Here is a 16841-nt window from a genome sequence, read left to right as displayed (position 1 = left end):
GTAGGCTTCCTATCTTCATTCAAAGGCCAAAACCTTTGTTTGCGCACGTGTCAGTCCAGGGCAGCACACAATAATGTAGGTCACTTGGTCTGAAACTTTCCACCAAAAAAGTCAATCTCAGTTGTTGTTTTACCGATTTCAACCGTTCAAAAAATGAAATGAATATCACAAGAATTTCAAAACCTACATGGCTGAGTCCCAAAGGTAGTTATTATCAACGCTGACAAGGGACACCACTAATCCTTTAATCCTCTGATTATACTGTAAAAGCAGCCTTTTGTTCGAGATGCTTTCCCCTTCCAACTCAACTCTTTTGTTGCAAACAACCATGGGAAATCTGAGCAGAAGTTGACCCGAATATTCATGAGTGTATTGTATTTGTGAATGGTGTCAAACCCCAAGTTACCCAGAGGTTCAACCCTGAGTTACCACCAGTTAAAAAGAGGAATTCTTCCCTTGTTCAGGAACAGCAATTTGTGCACCATTAGGTTTGCTTTATCAGTACAACTGTAAGCTTTGTTTTCGCCATGATCTTGCCTTTTTGAAATACTAAACTGGTTCATTGGTAAATTTCTTTTTGACTCTGCTAATCTGAGCATCAAACACCTTTTGTGTTAGCATTAAGACCTGTTAGATTCAGCAGACTGCACACTTTTCTGTTGTTAGACTTGTCATTTTCAGCCAGATGCTCTGCTAAAACCTAGGAGCTGTAGAATTTTGCTACAGTTTGCAGTTTTAACAAAGACTAGTATTAATTCCTTAATTTTGTTTTTCTACAGTGTTAGGATTGCATCTACTGACCACAGCATCGCGATTGGAATACTGTGTTACTTCTTTTTTACATGGTCTCTAAAATCCTTGCCAGTGTTCATTAAATGGGATCTTACTACATTGAGGGACACTATTATTCTCTGTTAAAGCACAAGCTTTCAGTGTCTTTGCTTGTAATAACAAATTCTTCCTCAACAGGACAATATCAAACCCGTGTCAAAGAAAGCCTCTGAAATTAATGCTGCAAAAACTGTTCCAAATAAGGAAACCGTAGATAGCCAATTAGCATCAACCTGCAAGTCTAACAAGCCCAAAAAACATGATTCTGGAACTGATTCAAATGATGATGAAAATGAAGATGGCGATGGTGACGATGACAATGAGGACATCAGTGATGATGATGATGATGATGACGACGAGGATGAAAACTCAGTTGATGTTAAGGCTGTTAGAAGACCAAATCCATTTGCTAAATTGTTGCAGGTACAGTAAACTGGTAAACCAGATATACTTGATGCATGTATTTAAATTGACCGGGACAACCACCCTTCCAGATTTTACTTGAACACTTTTGTACTACTAACGTGCTGTGTTTACAAGTCAACTCTCATTATTACAAACTCGGCAACAAGAAAATTCTGGTTATAACAAACACATCTTCAGTCCCTGCAAGAATGTGCACATTTTTATAGAGAGAAATTCTGTTCCAACAAAATTGCACGCTATGAATTTTTTGAAATGAAAGGTTTTGGCAGTGCCATTTCATTAAAAAAGTATTGTTATCGACCCACTTATAATGAGTGTTTCCAATCCCAGATCACAGCGTTTTAATACAGACCATATTTTAATGTAGAACTAGTTATCAATGGGTATCTTTTGTGTCAGTTGTTCATCTTACTGACGTAGAATTTATTCATGTGAAGAAACTAACTGGTTTGTAAGTGTATGGTGTCAGTCATTAAAGATGAACAATTATCTTTTTAGAATTGGCTTTTCAGTTTTTGAATTTTGGTAATATTTAGGCAAGGCCACTTTGACCTCAATTAAGGAAAATTCTAGAGGGTTAGGTATCAAGGCCAGATAAAATCTGTAAAAGGGACGTGAAGGTTAAATGCCAATATTCATTTATCAAAAGCTTCTTAACAATCAGAACATACGCCACACATGCGTACACGTGCACGCATGCCTCGTACCGGACCTCAGTGCGAATCAATATTGATTGACACATACAAGCACTGAGAAAGAGAAAGTCAAGCAACTTTGCATGTAAATCTGCCACACATATACTCCTGCTGGAATGCGAGTATACAAATAGGAGCTTCATGCGTATACAGATATGATCAAAATACAATTCTCAGTGGGTTTGCAAGCATATGAAAATAGGGATATTGTGTTTTTAATAGGCTTATGGATGTTTGTGGGAAAAGGGCACAATGGCCAAAATATCAGCCAGAAATATAGGGCAACGCAAAACTGACCATGAAGTCGGGATTTTTTGTGGGGCACCTCAGCCAGTGAGAAGGACGATGATGGCGCTGGCCATCGTGACCCTTGTTCATTTCAAGGCCTGGCTTTTTCTGTGGTAATTTTTAACTTACTGTTAGCTTTAAAAATTAAAAAAAAGACAGCCCCCCAAAAAAAACAATGCCCAGTAACAAATTCGTTCCTTTCCCTTGTCAGATTTAAAGAAAAAAGTTTGCAAATAAAACGCTCTCTCTGACAATCTTTTAGGAAGATAAAGTAGAATTCACTCAAATCCAAAGCTGACAATAAATATTGAAACCATGACAAACCTACATGTATGTACATGCATAACTGGACTTGCTTTGAATTGATTGCCCAATGCTGAAGCATTCATATTAATAAGCATTGCGGGTAAAAATGGGTGCACCCACCAATTAGCATGTGAAGGGGTATGACATTCATTTTGCCCAATGTAACTATCCAACCATCTCAAAGAGACACTTAATATAAGCTTTGACAATCAGTCAGCCCATGAGGCTACCTACCCGAAGACAATGTCACACAAACAGTAAAGTAGAAATGTTTCACTGTGATACAATTTGTGAAGGAAAGACTTCTCATGTGAATTGAATCCATTCGATGAACAGTGTTTATATTCTTGCTGCTAATTGTTTCATATGTTGATATCATTCTTATGCATTATCACCCACAGTCAACTTCCTTTTTGCTTTTACTTCCTTTTTGTCTTACATGTGTATCACATAAGATTTATTGATTTTTTTTTTAAATTTTGCTCTCTAATTAACTGGAGCATTAAAAAAAGTTTTTGCAGACACCATATATGTTCTTGTGTGTGCATGTGCAATGTAGGACCATACGTATCGTGAACAACAATAGACTGGAAGCCAGTGCATTGCATTCTGCATACAGCAAATTTTAGATACAGCAAACCATTTTACTGGGTCCTGCAGAATTTGTAAATAATGAGAGTTGACTGTACTTTGAAAGTGTGATTTGGCTGTGCTGCATAGCTAACATTGCTGCAACCTTCTGGTTTGAGGAGCTCTTGTTAGGCACAGGTTTGGATGTTAACCACGTGTTCAATCTTGCGTGTCATAGTCATAGGAATGTGCACTGTTCCTCAACATTTATGAGGTGGTGCAACATTATAGGCAAAATCCTTAAAGGTTAACAGAAATTAAAAACATTTAGTTCACGTAAAGTATTTCAAACTAACAATGAATACGTAACCATTTCAAAAATATTTAATATTCAATGTTTAGCCCAGTAATTGTGACCCCAAAATGAATAAAAAGATCCTGCGTTTCCCCTCCCACAAAAAATCCCCTTTTGGCCGTTCGCGCTCCCAGGCTGATTTGATGACGTCATCAGCAGAACACCTACATGTGCAGTGTACATGTACATTGCATGATTACATGCAGTATCGCATGCTTGGGCGATAGACCATGTTGTGTTCGATGTACATGTAGCTTGGCCCACAGGCAAACATTGTCTCAGTTCAAGAAATACATGGTAGGACTGTCTTTTAATTTCTACAGGAAATCTGTTATTTTTTCAGGCTGCACCTTTCTGCTCGAAGTTCCTCAGACCAAATACAAAGCCCATTGTTAGTCATTTGAAAAAAATCAATCACAGTCAGTACAGCAAAGCAAAGGCGAACTCGATCTCCGATTAGTCTGATCTGCGGGCAAAATAAATATTGTTAACTTGTCATGTACACGTACAGCAGTACATGTGTGCGTTCAATTAACCTTTCACCTTTCGACCAACTTGAATTTTGTAGCAGTGAACCAATCCAAAAGCATATTTGAAACATCAACTCTTGTCATTAGTGTATTGAGCACTGCCCAATACAGCTTCCGTGAACGGTTGCACCAAGGCATTCGTCCTGGTTCAGCTGATTTGCATATTTCTGAGATTACTCTTTGCCTTGAATTTGAAACATGTAGGCAGGTATGTACATGTACGCGTGCAGGTACATGTATGTACATATACAGGTATGTACATGTACGTGTGCAGGTATTTACATGTACATGTACGTGTGCACGTATGTACATGTACGTGTGTAGGTATGTACATGTACGCGTGCAGGTATGTACATGTACCAGGTCAGTGAGCGGCTGGTGTGAGCCATGCTGCAGACGCCTTGACCAAGGCTATCCTGAGAGTTGCCTATTGAATGGTAGAATAAATATAGGTTTCCTGTTTTCTGGAAGGCGTAATCACAAGAAGTTTTAGTAATGCACTTTCAAGCGTGCGCATTGATTGCTGTGTAGCGAAGTGGCAGAGATGCCCTTAGGCCTCACAGGACATGCACAGGACTGACATTTAGAATGCAACAGGCTGGTCTCAAATTGCTGGCGCACTGAGGGGAAAAAATCATGTTTTGGTAATTAGCTGGCCCATTCAGGGTATGCGTCCAGCCATTGCATATTATATGCATGCCATGCTCACTCCCATGACCCCAGCTGACCCAGCACGCTGCACACCACCACTGCAGGCTGACACGTACATGTACTAGACAATGTTGCCTACACTTTGTCCTGTTTGCCTTTGTGAGCATGTATTTCATTTAAGAAATCAAAAACTTATCGCGTTATTCCAACCTGAAAAAGTTCTCACCTTGGTATTTATTCGCCTTGTTACTATCTCAGTTGCATTTTCTGGCCGATCACAATTGGTCAGTGCACAAATGCTTCCTTTTAAATTTTGAGAGATCCTTTCTTTTGCAGTGAGGTCTTGATTGATAATACAGACAACACAGTGTGCAGTCATATTGTAATTGTGCATCTTTCTTGTGACTCCAGCTATATGGAAGCATGTTACAGTTGTAGTAAACTTCAGAAGATGTCCAGTTTTCGAACAGACCTGTCCAGCATGGCATAAATAATAATAGTGTGTAGCAATGAAAACAGAATTGTATGACAATTCAAATTCAAAGATGTTATCAGCCAGATGTAACTCTATTTGCATTGTAATAACCCCATCCAGAAGTCCAATACACTTATTCTCTTTCATCATGGTTCTGTTTGTAGCTTCTTTGCATTTTTTTTTAACTGCACAAATCAAAGCACAGCACTGTTAAATACATGTACATACGTTCTGTACTTCAATATCTGATCTGCATAAGTTGGCATAGCTTGTTGTAGGAGTTCAGCATAGACTAACAGTAGACTAACGATGTGATGTATGTGACTGGAGACTTCAGCTGGAGATTAGGCCCATTAATCATAATCATGCTCAGATCTTAAAAATGTTAACATGTGCTGCTACCATTCTCACTTAAAACCATAACGTCTATAATTGGTAAAGCTATTTAATACCATTGTTTTTTCACTGGGGAGAGGAACATTCATTGCCATCCTGTAAAATTTGGCAAGTTGTAAGAATGGTAGAAAAGTTTTTACATGTAAACTGGTAAGATGTCTGCATCCCTCTGTCATACTCTCTCACAGTTAAAAAGAAGGATGTGGGCCTTCTGAAAAGTTGTAGTGGGATGGTGGCACAGCTTTATTAAAGCTATCCAAATCAAGTCAAACTGGGAATTCCACAGCTCTCAGTTGCTTCATGTCTATCTTGGAGATAAGAAAATCAGGAATGCTTCGGCTACATGTAACTTTACCATCACACCGTTCCATTTTATGCTAGACTTTCATTTAGACAGTGAAGTCACATGCCAAGTTACTGTCGCAGCAGATGAAATATGTCATTTGATTAACTGGTGTTTCCAGACCACCAGACCTACACCAGCACCAAGGTCCAGAACTCAAGCCAAGAAGGTTCTAGAAGAAGATGAGGATGAAGATGAAGATAATGATGATGAGGATGAAGATGATGATGTTGATGAAGAAGATGAGATTGGGGATGGAGAGGATGAGGATGATAGTGAACCCGAGGAGCAACCAGCCAAAAGCTCACAGAGTAAAGGTTAGAAAGTAATAAACTAATTCAGGAACCATTATTAGGTGCCATAAACCTTAACAATCCTCAATCCTTCAAAATCCTTCGGGTAGTTTGGAAGATTTTGGAGGATTGAGGCTACATGGCAAAATTGCATTGCTAATTGTGAAGGATGCATTGTCTCAAGGTCTTGGGTTAGACCTTGTACTGTTAATGCTCTGCCATGCATTATTTCATGCTTCGATTATACATGAAATCATCCATACTGCTCCAGGATACCATTCACACTGCCTCAACACAATGAGTAGAATTGCCGGAGGATTTTGAAGGATTGAGGCAGTGGGCATCCCCCCCACAGAATATGTTCAAGAAATATCGGAGGATTTGGGAAGACTGAGGCTGTATCCATTTTTCATAGGGGGCAGTTAGAGGATTTTGAAGGATTTAGGGTGTATCTTAGCCAAAAGGGCAGAGGCGGTTCGGATTAATTAGGAGTTACCCGGCTCATGCGTGCAATAGTTTGGATATGCACTCTCAAAGTACCTCTTGACCAGAAGGGTTTGTCCGACATACCAAATTGCATTGCTTTACATTGAAAAATGCTTGCAGTGTATGTGCAAGTTGGGCACTGACTCGTTTATTATGATAGGTTGTTGCTTTATAAGTCATTTCAGTGACATTAATGTGCTCAGAAAGGAATCATTCGGACATTCAAAAGAGTTGATATTGACAGTGTAAGGCTTTATTGTCATATTTTATCTCTTTGCTTCAGACAAGGCAAAGACTCAGCGTAGCAGCAGGACGTCTAACGAGGATGGTGACAAGGAAGATGCAACCAGGACCTCCGAAATGACCAAGAAGTCAACAGCTAGCAGTAAAAAGCAAATCACGCAACATGAAGAGGAAGATGAAGAAGATGAGGAGGAGGATGACAATGAAAATGATGATGGACAAGGAGGTATTGTCTAACCGTTTAATCTATAAAAAGTATACAATTCATAAAGAAAACACCTGGCATCCAGCCATGCAAATGCTTTGGCCTTCTATCCTTGATTCATCTCATAATTATTGTTACATACACCAGAATTTTTCATCACAAACAAGGGAATGCAACTGAACAAATCTGAAGTAAAAATATAAATAGGAATTTATGTATTTTACATGTTTTATTTTGAAATCTCGTGAGAGATTCTGTGAGATTCCAGCCACGCGCATGCGCAGTCATATTGGCACGGTGTAGTTTCAACGATAACCTTGAAACAATTTTCTATACTTTTATCCACAATCACTGAAGTAATCTTCGGCTTGTGAGAACCTTTGTTTGCCTGTTTTCACTTTGTGATAATCATGGGCACAGCAGGAAAATCAAAGTCTACAGAGACTGTCGGGAAACGACTGACAAACTCGAGCAAAAACACACGGTCAAACCAGGCAGCTTGCACCAGTACTAATGTACTCACATGTATAAGCTCGACGTTGTCACAACCAACACACATGTAACATGCACCGATGCCTTAACCACGGTAAGTGCAACGATGTTGCCGCCACGCATGCCAAACAAGACAACGAGTTCAAGCAAGCCGGACCTGTCAAAGCCAAAAAAGGCACACTGTAGCAAGTCTTCGGACGATGCAGCTATAGCCAGAGAAACTTGAGGAACTTATGAGCAAGCAGGTGGAAGAAATAGAGTTCAAGAAATTATCATGGGTACATTGGCACCTTACATGGTGGCGGCGGCCGACGATGAGAACGGTATCTACAATAACTATACAGGCACGGAGAATACCAATGAGGAGGTCAGTTTGTGTGACCAAACCGATGATGACATGGTTTCTGAACCTGTCTGTGCTACTGGACTAATGTCCACAAACCAACAAAACCCAGACTCAAAACCACAGGCACAGCAGGCTGACTCCAACCAGACTGCAACACCACAGGCGTTGCCTACGGACCAAGGGTTTGTTCCATCTGGGGTTGGTAACCCTATTAAGGAGGACATAGCGAACCGCCTAACTTTCCATCTGAAAGACAAAAATCTGGATGACACTGCAGACACATATCAGTGCCTCAGTAACTGTGGGGCTTTAGCAGTGCCCAAAGTCCACCCACAAATCTGGAACAATATCTCAGCTAAAACCCACTCCAGAGACCAGAAGCTTCAAAGGGTGCAGAAATCCCTCATAAAGGGGGGTCACTGCTCTCACTCGTGCCTTTAAGGGTTGATTAAACGCCGAACAGGAAGATGGTCTTGCTCTTTTAGCCTCGGCTAATTTTGAACTGAGTAGTTCAAGTAGTGCAAGGAGCTCATCAGACCAGACCTGAACCAAAAATATGCAAACCTGTGCAGACCGTCAACAAAGGTGACACAGTGGTTGTTTGGCATTGACCTGGGAACACAGCTAAAAGAACTCCAGGAGGAGTAGAAGGTCATGATGGGGGTGATGCGCTTCGCACGCCAACAAGGAGGGGGTTTTCTTTCACCCTTATGCAAACAAACGTCTCCAAGCTGCAGGCTGGAAAGCAGGTGGACATACCTCTGGAACTAAACAAAGCTCCTTTTTTAGGGGGAGTCACACCCAGCTGAAGCTGAAACAGTTCCCATGCCACCGCACCAACCAATATCAAGGGAGGCAACACACCCAAGGCCAACAAAAGAACAGCCAGGCCAAGAAACCAACCGAGATGAGTACCTTGCAGGCCGGGCAAGCCCTACCGCAGTCCAGGTAGGTATACACACCAAAGGGTTGGAGATAAACTGTAATATGCATTTACAGATAAATTATGTACATATAGGTGGTCAATTGACAAAAGGTGAAAAGTGTGTTCGACTATTTGCGCAAACTGTCTCCTGCCCCCGCACTCTCACTAAAGGAACTGACATTGAAACTAATCATGCTTCTGGAATTGGTTACAGCATAGAGAACACAGACGTTACACAAACTACACCTTGACAAGATGCAGTTGAAAGCCAGTTCACCATCCTGGATCTGCTCAAGCAAAGTAAACCAGAGAACACTGGAATGATCATTAAACTTAAAGCTTAGTCCCGGACAGCCGACTGTGTGTGTACATCTACCTTAAACACGACCTGGCATGAACCAGTTCGCTTAGGAATTGGGTAGAAGCAAAGAAAACCAACATCTGATCAGTTACAGGCTCCCACATGGTGCTGTCAGTAAGGACTCAGTCGCAAGATGGATCAACATAGTGTTACATCAAGCAGGTGTGGACACATCATGCTTCAAGGCTCACTCCACGTGAACAGCTGCCGCATCCACTGTAAACAGAGTGCAAGTGCCTATCACTGACATCCTTCGGACTGCAGGTTGGTCTTCAGAGACCACCTTTCAGAAGTTCTACAACAAACCACTCAGTGCACCTCAGGAAATGGACATGCCTTGCTTAACAGTTGTTCTTATAAAAATGACTCAAATGGAATGCCTGTGCATAGTTCCATCTGTATATTGTTATTGACCTGATGTGTTTTATATGTTGGCAGTCCCTAGGGTAATTCAAGAGCAGTACCATGGTTCAGTGCTGATGATGTACATGTACGTCATAACCATTTGTGAGGAGGCAAATATTGGCCTGTTTAGCTTCATTGAATATTGGACGTGTATTTTGCAATTCCAGTTATGTACTATATTTGTTCATGTCTTCACTTGGAATTGCTTGATTGATACATCATGTTACAGAAGGCAATGCTTATACAAGTGTGTTAATTGGCCTTGAACGCCAAACAAGTATACAGTGACCAAGACTTGATAGGAGCCCAGGTACATGTAGGTAGTTAAAGACAGTTGTCATCAATGTTTGGTGCTAGATAATGAAGCAGCTACTTTTAAGCTTGAAAGAAAAGCTGTGTTTTCTCAAACAGTTTGGTACAGATGAAAGCCTCGTGTTGGAGTTTAACAGCTTTATTAAAACACTACTGTACAGCAAAATCACATGAACTTGGCTTTAGGAAGTGTTATCTTATGCCAAAGTTAGTTAACGTTCTAGAAGAATCTCTCTATACAGACTCCATACTGGATATTCAGCCAGTGCCTTTTAACATCTCAAGGAATCTCTTGCGATATTTTGAAATAAAATGAAGGGATTAAAGAGCAACTCAAAGGAAAACATGTTTTCTCTCATTTTATCTGTTCAAATAAATATAGCAGCATCCAAATTGAACGCAGTGTCATTTGTCTTCAGAGCTCAACTATAACAAGCTAAAAAAATCCTTGCCCTGTGTTCGTAGTGGATAAACCCCTGTGCATGTGAAACAATGCATATAGCCATAGTTTGGCATGCACAACGGTTTATCCACTAAGAACACAGGAAGAGGGTTTCCTTCGGTTTCTCTGTTTTCTCAGAATGTTGCAATCTACATTCAACATGTTCAGAATTTGCATCTTGGCATGAACAGAAAAAAAGCCCTTTTTAGCTTGTTATAGTTGAGCTCTGAAGACAAATGACACTGCGTTCAATTTGAATGCTTCCATATTTATTTGAACAGATAAAATCAGAGAAAACATGTTTTCCTTAGAGTTGCTCTTTAAATGAGAACTTACCTGATTGAAATTTAATCCCAATTGTATGGGAAAGGGTGAGCGAGAGATTACGTGCCCTGCTCTCCCGCCCTATTTCTCTATCAGTAGGACAAGTTCTCATTGATCCCTTCAGTGGTAACTGGGATAAGGTTTTTCATCTGACCTCATATCCGGGTTTTCAAATATGACTGTGCATGCACGTGGCTGGAATCTCACATTATCTCTTGCTCGCCCTTTCTCATAAAATTGGGATTAAATTTCAAACAGGTAAGCTCTCATTTAATCCTGTCATTTTCACAATCTGTTGAAAAATTATATTCTTAACCTCCCAGAGTGTATGTAATATCAGTGAAATTGGAAAATCAAGGATTTTTAGGGTTAATCAAATTAGCCCCTCATTCATTAGAGAAAACTGTGCATACACCAGGATCCAAAAACAATTGATGCATCCAAACACAAAATCATGAACATCAAATATCTTATACAGTTAACAACTGTCTCCTGTGCAGGGGTTTGTGGGTTTTGTACACCAACTCACCTCAAGTGCAATTTGCCCCCACAGGTGTATAAAACACCATGGACCCTGTCACAGCAGGTGTCAAGTGGTTTGATATACATGTACATGTGCCATGGTCATAGATTACACTGGAACCTTCATATGTGAAATATGTGGATATATTTTTATTGCATGACAAAGTGAGACACTTGTACAGCAAATTAGATGTTACATTAGAAGGAAAATCATTGTTGAGTTGTAGCAAAACTGCTGTCGTTTGGTTCTTTTATGATTTTTGTGGTGGATGGGGGAGGAAGAGGGAAAAATAGGGAGAAATTTATGATTTATAAGAACTGTTTTTCAGAGAAAGCTGGTATTCACAATGCACTTGTTTTTTGTCAAGTGGTTGAATTTTAAGACATCATTTGTATGACTTTTTTTGAAAACATTGACAAGATTGAAGAGCAGATGAGATGAGACAATGACATGAGCATGACCGTAAGTCTAGCATAGCTGGGTGCACGACCGTAAGTCTAGCATAGCTGGGTGCATGACCGTAAGTCTAGCATAGCTGGGTGCATGAGCTAAAGTCTAATAACCTGGGGATTTCGGTCATGGTCAGAGTAAAGAGAATAACGTGTGAATGCTCACATGCTTCAATGACCCTCACACAGCATATCTGCAGTAATTATTGCACAGTACCACTGCGGCTATCCATCCTCGTACCCAAGATTTAAAAATAATTACAACGCAGTGGACACGTCAGGTCAACTATGGGAAAACCCACCATTATCCATTTTTTTTGTAGCCCAGCAACATTGCTAATGCAATCAATCATAAATGATACTCGCATGCTTGTGGCATATCGTGATCAATTGACAACCAATAAAATTTCATTATCTGTGACCATGGTATAACAATTAAGCATGTACTATTACCTACAAAGGTACTGTCAGTTTGTTTAGAAAATATTCATTTTGAAATGAGATGAGAACGATTAAAGGAAGTCTGCCTTTTAATTTTTTAATTTTGTCAGATGATAGAAAAACCAAAATACACTCAAGTAACGGATTTGAGAACAAAGAAATTGAAAAAAGCCCAGAAGCCAAGAAGAAGGGAAAGAGGAAAACAGAAGCAGAAGAAGATGAGGAGAATGATAAGGAGAAGACAGAAGATGGAGAAAAGGATGATGGTGAAGAAGGAACAGGAAGAGGCCAGCAGTCAGATGAACCCAAGGTACAAACATTATTGAACAATGTTAGTAGTATTATGCATACAACATTCAGTTGTCAGCATGAATCATTTTCATTCATTGTTTCATTTGTCTCATCACGTGGCTTGTATGCTTGGTCTCATTACAAATCTGTTAATACCTCCACAGAGCATGCCACACCAGTATGGAGGTAATCCATACATGTAGCTTTACATCTGAAATGTACATGTACACTCACTGAGTAACAAAATTGATAGCTGAAAAAATGTCACATAGGCCTACAGTATTATATTCTTCCTGGAGACAATTTTGTAAGTTATGCAACAAATCAGTTTGTTGTTGTCATTACACAGTGATGCAACCAAATGGGAATACTCATGATTAAATGCAGCATTGCTTTGGTATCCTAGAAAATGTGTTTGATCTGTTAACTGCAGTCGGTTGTGTAGCAAGACCATTTTCAAGATGTATTTTGCATTGGGGAGATGTTAATTTATATAATGGATTTTGCCCTTACCCAACGTATATTAAAAAAATACATTATACATCCCCCCAACGCCCTGCTTCACCTGACTCGGACCAGCCAGCCGACCCTGGCAAGCTCTGTGGTCGAGTGATTAAGACGTCTGCACTAGTAAGCAGGAGGTCGTGGGTTCGAGTCCCAGTCGAGTAAGCTTATAAATATTTTCGCAAGCTCTTGGACAAGTACTGAGCATACAATGTTTATTAATATATACGTTGGGCAAGGGCAACTTAAAAGGGCAAAATACATATATAAACAAGACCATTTTGATGGATAGAGGGGTTAAATGTGAAACAGAGCATGCAACACATGTGGTGAAAGGCAGACAGGGTTCTATAAAATCACAATCTTCTTTGTGGCAGCATTGTTCTGATTGGCCCCAAAAAGGAATGCTCGTGGCTACAGAATTTCTGAAGTTCTCATAATATTAGTAAAGGGCTCTTTATTAGCTAATGTCAGTAATATATTGAAGGCTAAATAATAGCACAAGGGGCATGGATGCTGAATGCAAAATAATTCTCTTATACCCTCCCGACCCTGCAGTACACTTGTACTTCTGTTTCGATGTTACTCAGAACAGAAATCAGTTTTGTTGCATTTGCTGGCTGACTTGGGTTGAGTTTGGGCCACCCACTGTAAGTCTCTCTTTTGGTGATATTTTGGTGGGGCATCTCAGCTACATGTACAAGTACATGTACATGTATAGTAAGAGGGGCAGTGACAGCACTGTCAGTCATGGTCGTCGTTCATTTCAAGTCCTAGTTGGTTAAATCTTACATGAAACTTAGTGTCCAACTGCAACAAAAGTCATTTCCTAAAATCATGATCAAAATGGGAACTTTTTAACATATTTTAAGAGATCTCATAGATCTTTTTATTAAGAAATTAGGTCTGAACTTAACTCTAGCCCTTGTTGGAATTTGTGAACTTTGTGAGATTGATTTGGATTTTTTTTTCATACTATTTCTGTTCGCATATGGACTCATGTTCTGTCACTCCATCATGCATGTTCCCTTCCATGATCTGTAAGTTTCATGAAATTCATTCATTTTTTTCAGAATCATGACATTCTAAAATTAAGTTTCATTCTGCAGTTGCTTTTGTATGTACTGTGTACAACTTCTTAATTTTTCTTTTTCGGTGCAAAATGGTTCATAAATAATTAGTTAGGGTTAGTATCAAGGGTGGATCCATCCTACCTATGTTGGTGAAGGTTTATTCTAATAATTTGGATTATTTCAACTTAAAACAACAAGTTTACTCTTTACTCTCCTTCCTATCTCAGGCCTGGCAATTCTGGAAGAAGAAAACACCCACTTCCAAGGTGGACAAGTCCTCCAGTAGTGTTTCCAGTGAAGACAAACCAGCAAACCAGAACAAATCAAAGACTTGTTCCATTTTATAGCAGGCAAATTTCAAGTAATTGTGGAACAAAACCATTTAATTTCTTTTCTGTGAATAACGTACACACTGCATTACTGCAACAAGCAGTATAAACTGGTGATGGATGCTTAGATCATTACAGGCAGCCACTACTCAGAAAAAGTAAACCCGGTATTTTATCATTATTTTGAAAAGACCACCAGTCACTTTCCCAATGACAAAACTTTCATTAACCCTAACCTTCCGCAACCACACAGAATTAAACAGAAATAAAGTGTTTAATTCTGTGGGGATAGGTCTGGTCGGCCCAAACAGCTGTCTTTTGCATTGGGTTTGGCATACCTAAGAAAATTGAAGTCCAACAGCCTCTGTGCACAAATTCCCATATGGGTGTTTAACTTTGTGTGAATGGGGAAGGTTAGGGCCAGCAACCCTTGGGGCTAAGGGTTAATGTCTCATCAGGATGGACATTACCTTATTCCTTTTCCTGGGTATTTTTGCCAGGAATATTTCTGAATTCTACCTCTGTGCTTGATTGTAATGGCATCTATTTTTACATGTACCTATACTGTGAAGCCTCTTATAAACAAGAAGGGATCCTACTTTTAAAAATCCTCAAAACCTTCAAGTGGATTTTGTGGTCTTCTTGAGTACTAATGAAGACTTTTATTCAGCGTAAACCACTTGCTGCCAGGTGCTTTTAAGAATGCAATGCACACGTGCGGGATACTTTCAAGACTTTCAGCTTTCAACATTCTTCAAAAATTCATCATTTCATTTAATGTACGTTTACATTTACACAGACGACCGTTTGGTGGCTACTCTAAGTTGATTGGCAACCTTCATTGACCCAAGTATTTCAGCCAGGCCTGCTGCCCTGTAAAGAGAGCCCAGAACTATGAGGTGTTGCGTAATTTCCTTTGTCCCCAGTGAATGGGAGTGGCGTCTTTTCAAACGTGGCTGGATTAACATGCAGGGGTGCTGTGTCGCTCATCAATGGGGACCTGGAGCACTTTTGTCCGCGGGCTTGCTCTTCCCGAAACAGTGATACACTGTTTAAAAACAGTGACAGATTACCTTCGAAAAATGTAAGCCGAAAATGATGGCAATTCCCAGCAACAGGTCTTTTGTTATCATGGACCGGCTCTTTTGTCCCATTTTGGGCACCCCCACTCTGCGTATAAGCCCACAGTGCTCGAAAAGGGGCTCCCCAGCAGCAAGTAAGAAATTATGCAAATAACCATGTATACAAAACGTTTGAGCTGGAGTCCTAGGAGATAGTTGCTGGGGATCTTTTCTTTCCATTATTTCCACATTTGTAACTTCATGCCCAGTTTTAATGACATCATTTTGAGTACAGAATGTAGGGTAATGAGCATAGTATTCAAACTTTCATATTCCTTTGCAGTTTACCCTTGCATTGATGCACTGTTAAGATTGCCCAGTCATTCATACACTGGATTTTTTATGTTCAATTTGTTATTTTTACAAGTTTCTAATCATAATGATTTCACTGCAAGTAATACTTGATGTTCAGTTTTTTTCACTTGAAATCAGTAACTTGATCAGAAATGCACAGACGACTGAGATTCTTGTGTATATTGTCTTCATTTGTTATTTTGTATATAAGGACAAATCTTTAAATGAACTAATTTATTTTTATGAGCGCCAATTTCAAATGTACATAATTTTTGGGGACTTGCTGTGGTAAGGTAGCCAGATTTGACTTAGTACTGAATGCAATGTCTCAATGAGTTTAAGTAGTGTCTGTGTTTTTAAACGTGTTTTTGTTCATAAACATGAGAATGTTTTTGAAATTATACCCTTCAAAAGTTGCATTAGTTGTTTGAAATGCTATTGCAGATTTAACACATCACACAGATTTTGTTTCTCAATTGGTACAGAGAAAGTACCACATGGTATTTGCTATTTATAAGATGTTTTGCCATGGAAACACTTCTTAAAAACAAGTACCCAGTACGTGTATACAACTGTGTTGAGAAAATAAATTCTCCATCTTCATGTGTACTCATCTACGATATACATGTACTTGTTAAGAGTTGGAGTGGATGGAAACATTTTCATTGATTCAAAGGGAAGTTTGGAAAGGTACAAGTGCAAATTGAAAAGAGGTAGAGTTGCAAGATATTTCAGTTTAATATGATATCTCTGAACATTTGCACACTGGGTGTGAGGTGTGGTGTGTGCTTTGTTATGGTAAAGCTTCTCCTTGGGGAAATAAAATGTACAAGCAAACAACTCGGTCAAGAGCTATGCCTATCCCATGTTTGGTTTGGCAATGATCACATGTTAACTTAAATGTTCTCATCCATGTCACAGCTTTTTAGTAAATGGGAGTTCCAGTCTCACAGTTAGCATGATGCTCCACAGAAAATGGTGGATGATAAAATGTAAAACACTGTTCCATTTAACAGGTCAATGAATGCAATCTGCTTTTGACTAGACTGCCATGTGAAGCTGGTATTGGGGCACAGAGGAGTGATGTGGGGATTTGTTTTAGGGGTTGCATAAACA

The 16841-nt window shown here is 39.6% G+C and overlaps 1 protein-coding gene across 6 annotated transcripts in view; it reads left to right on the top strand.

Annotated features, from left to right (window-relative positions):
- The window catches only part of rpgr (retinitis pigmentosa GTPase regulator), a 71310-nt gene extending 54968 nt beyond the window's left edge, over positions 1-16342 (top strand). For 3 of the 6 annotated variants that reach the window (XM_087146266.1, XM_087146269.1, XM_022248786.2), the window contains exons 14-19: positions 970-1254; positions 5988-6183; positions 6929-7114; positions 12224-12423; positions 14209-14342; positions 15110-16342. In XM_087146266.1, the coding sequence (XP_087002392.1) occupies positions 970-1254; positions 5988-6183; positions 6929-7114; positions 12224-12423; positions 14209-14328 (987 nt within the window). In that variant the 3' untranslated portion in view covers positions 14329-14342; positions 15110-16342. The remainder of the gene's footprint in view (positions 1-969; positions 1255-5987; positions 6184-6928; positions 7115-12223; positions 12424-14208; positions 14343-15109) is intronic. The other 3 variants (XM_087146268.1, XM_087146267.1, XM_087146270.1) reach the window with 3 other exon arrangements.
- The last annotated feature ends 499 nt before the right edge of the window (positions 16343-16841 follow it).

Source organism: Acanthaster planci, linkage group LG15 (genome assembly GCF_054643075.1).
Source record: "Acanthaster planci isolate LZ-2023a linkage group LG15, COTS_SCS, whole genome shotgun sequence".
Taxonomy (NCBI): Eukaryota; Metazoa; Echinodermata; class Asteroidea; order Valvatida; family Acanthasteridae; genus Acanthaster; species Acanthaster planci.
Note: the sequence above shows the minus strand (reverse complement) of the source record. Positions and strands in the feature narration are given on the sequence as shown.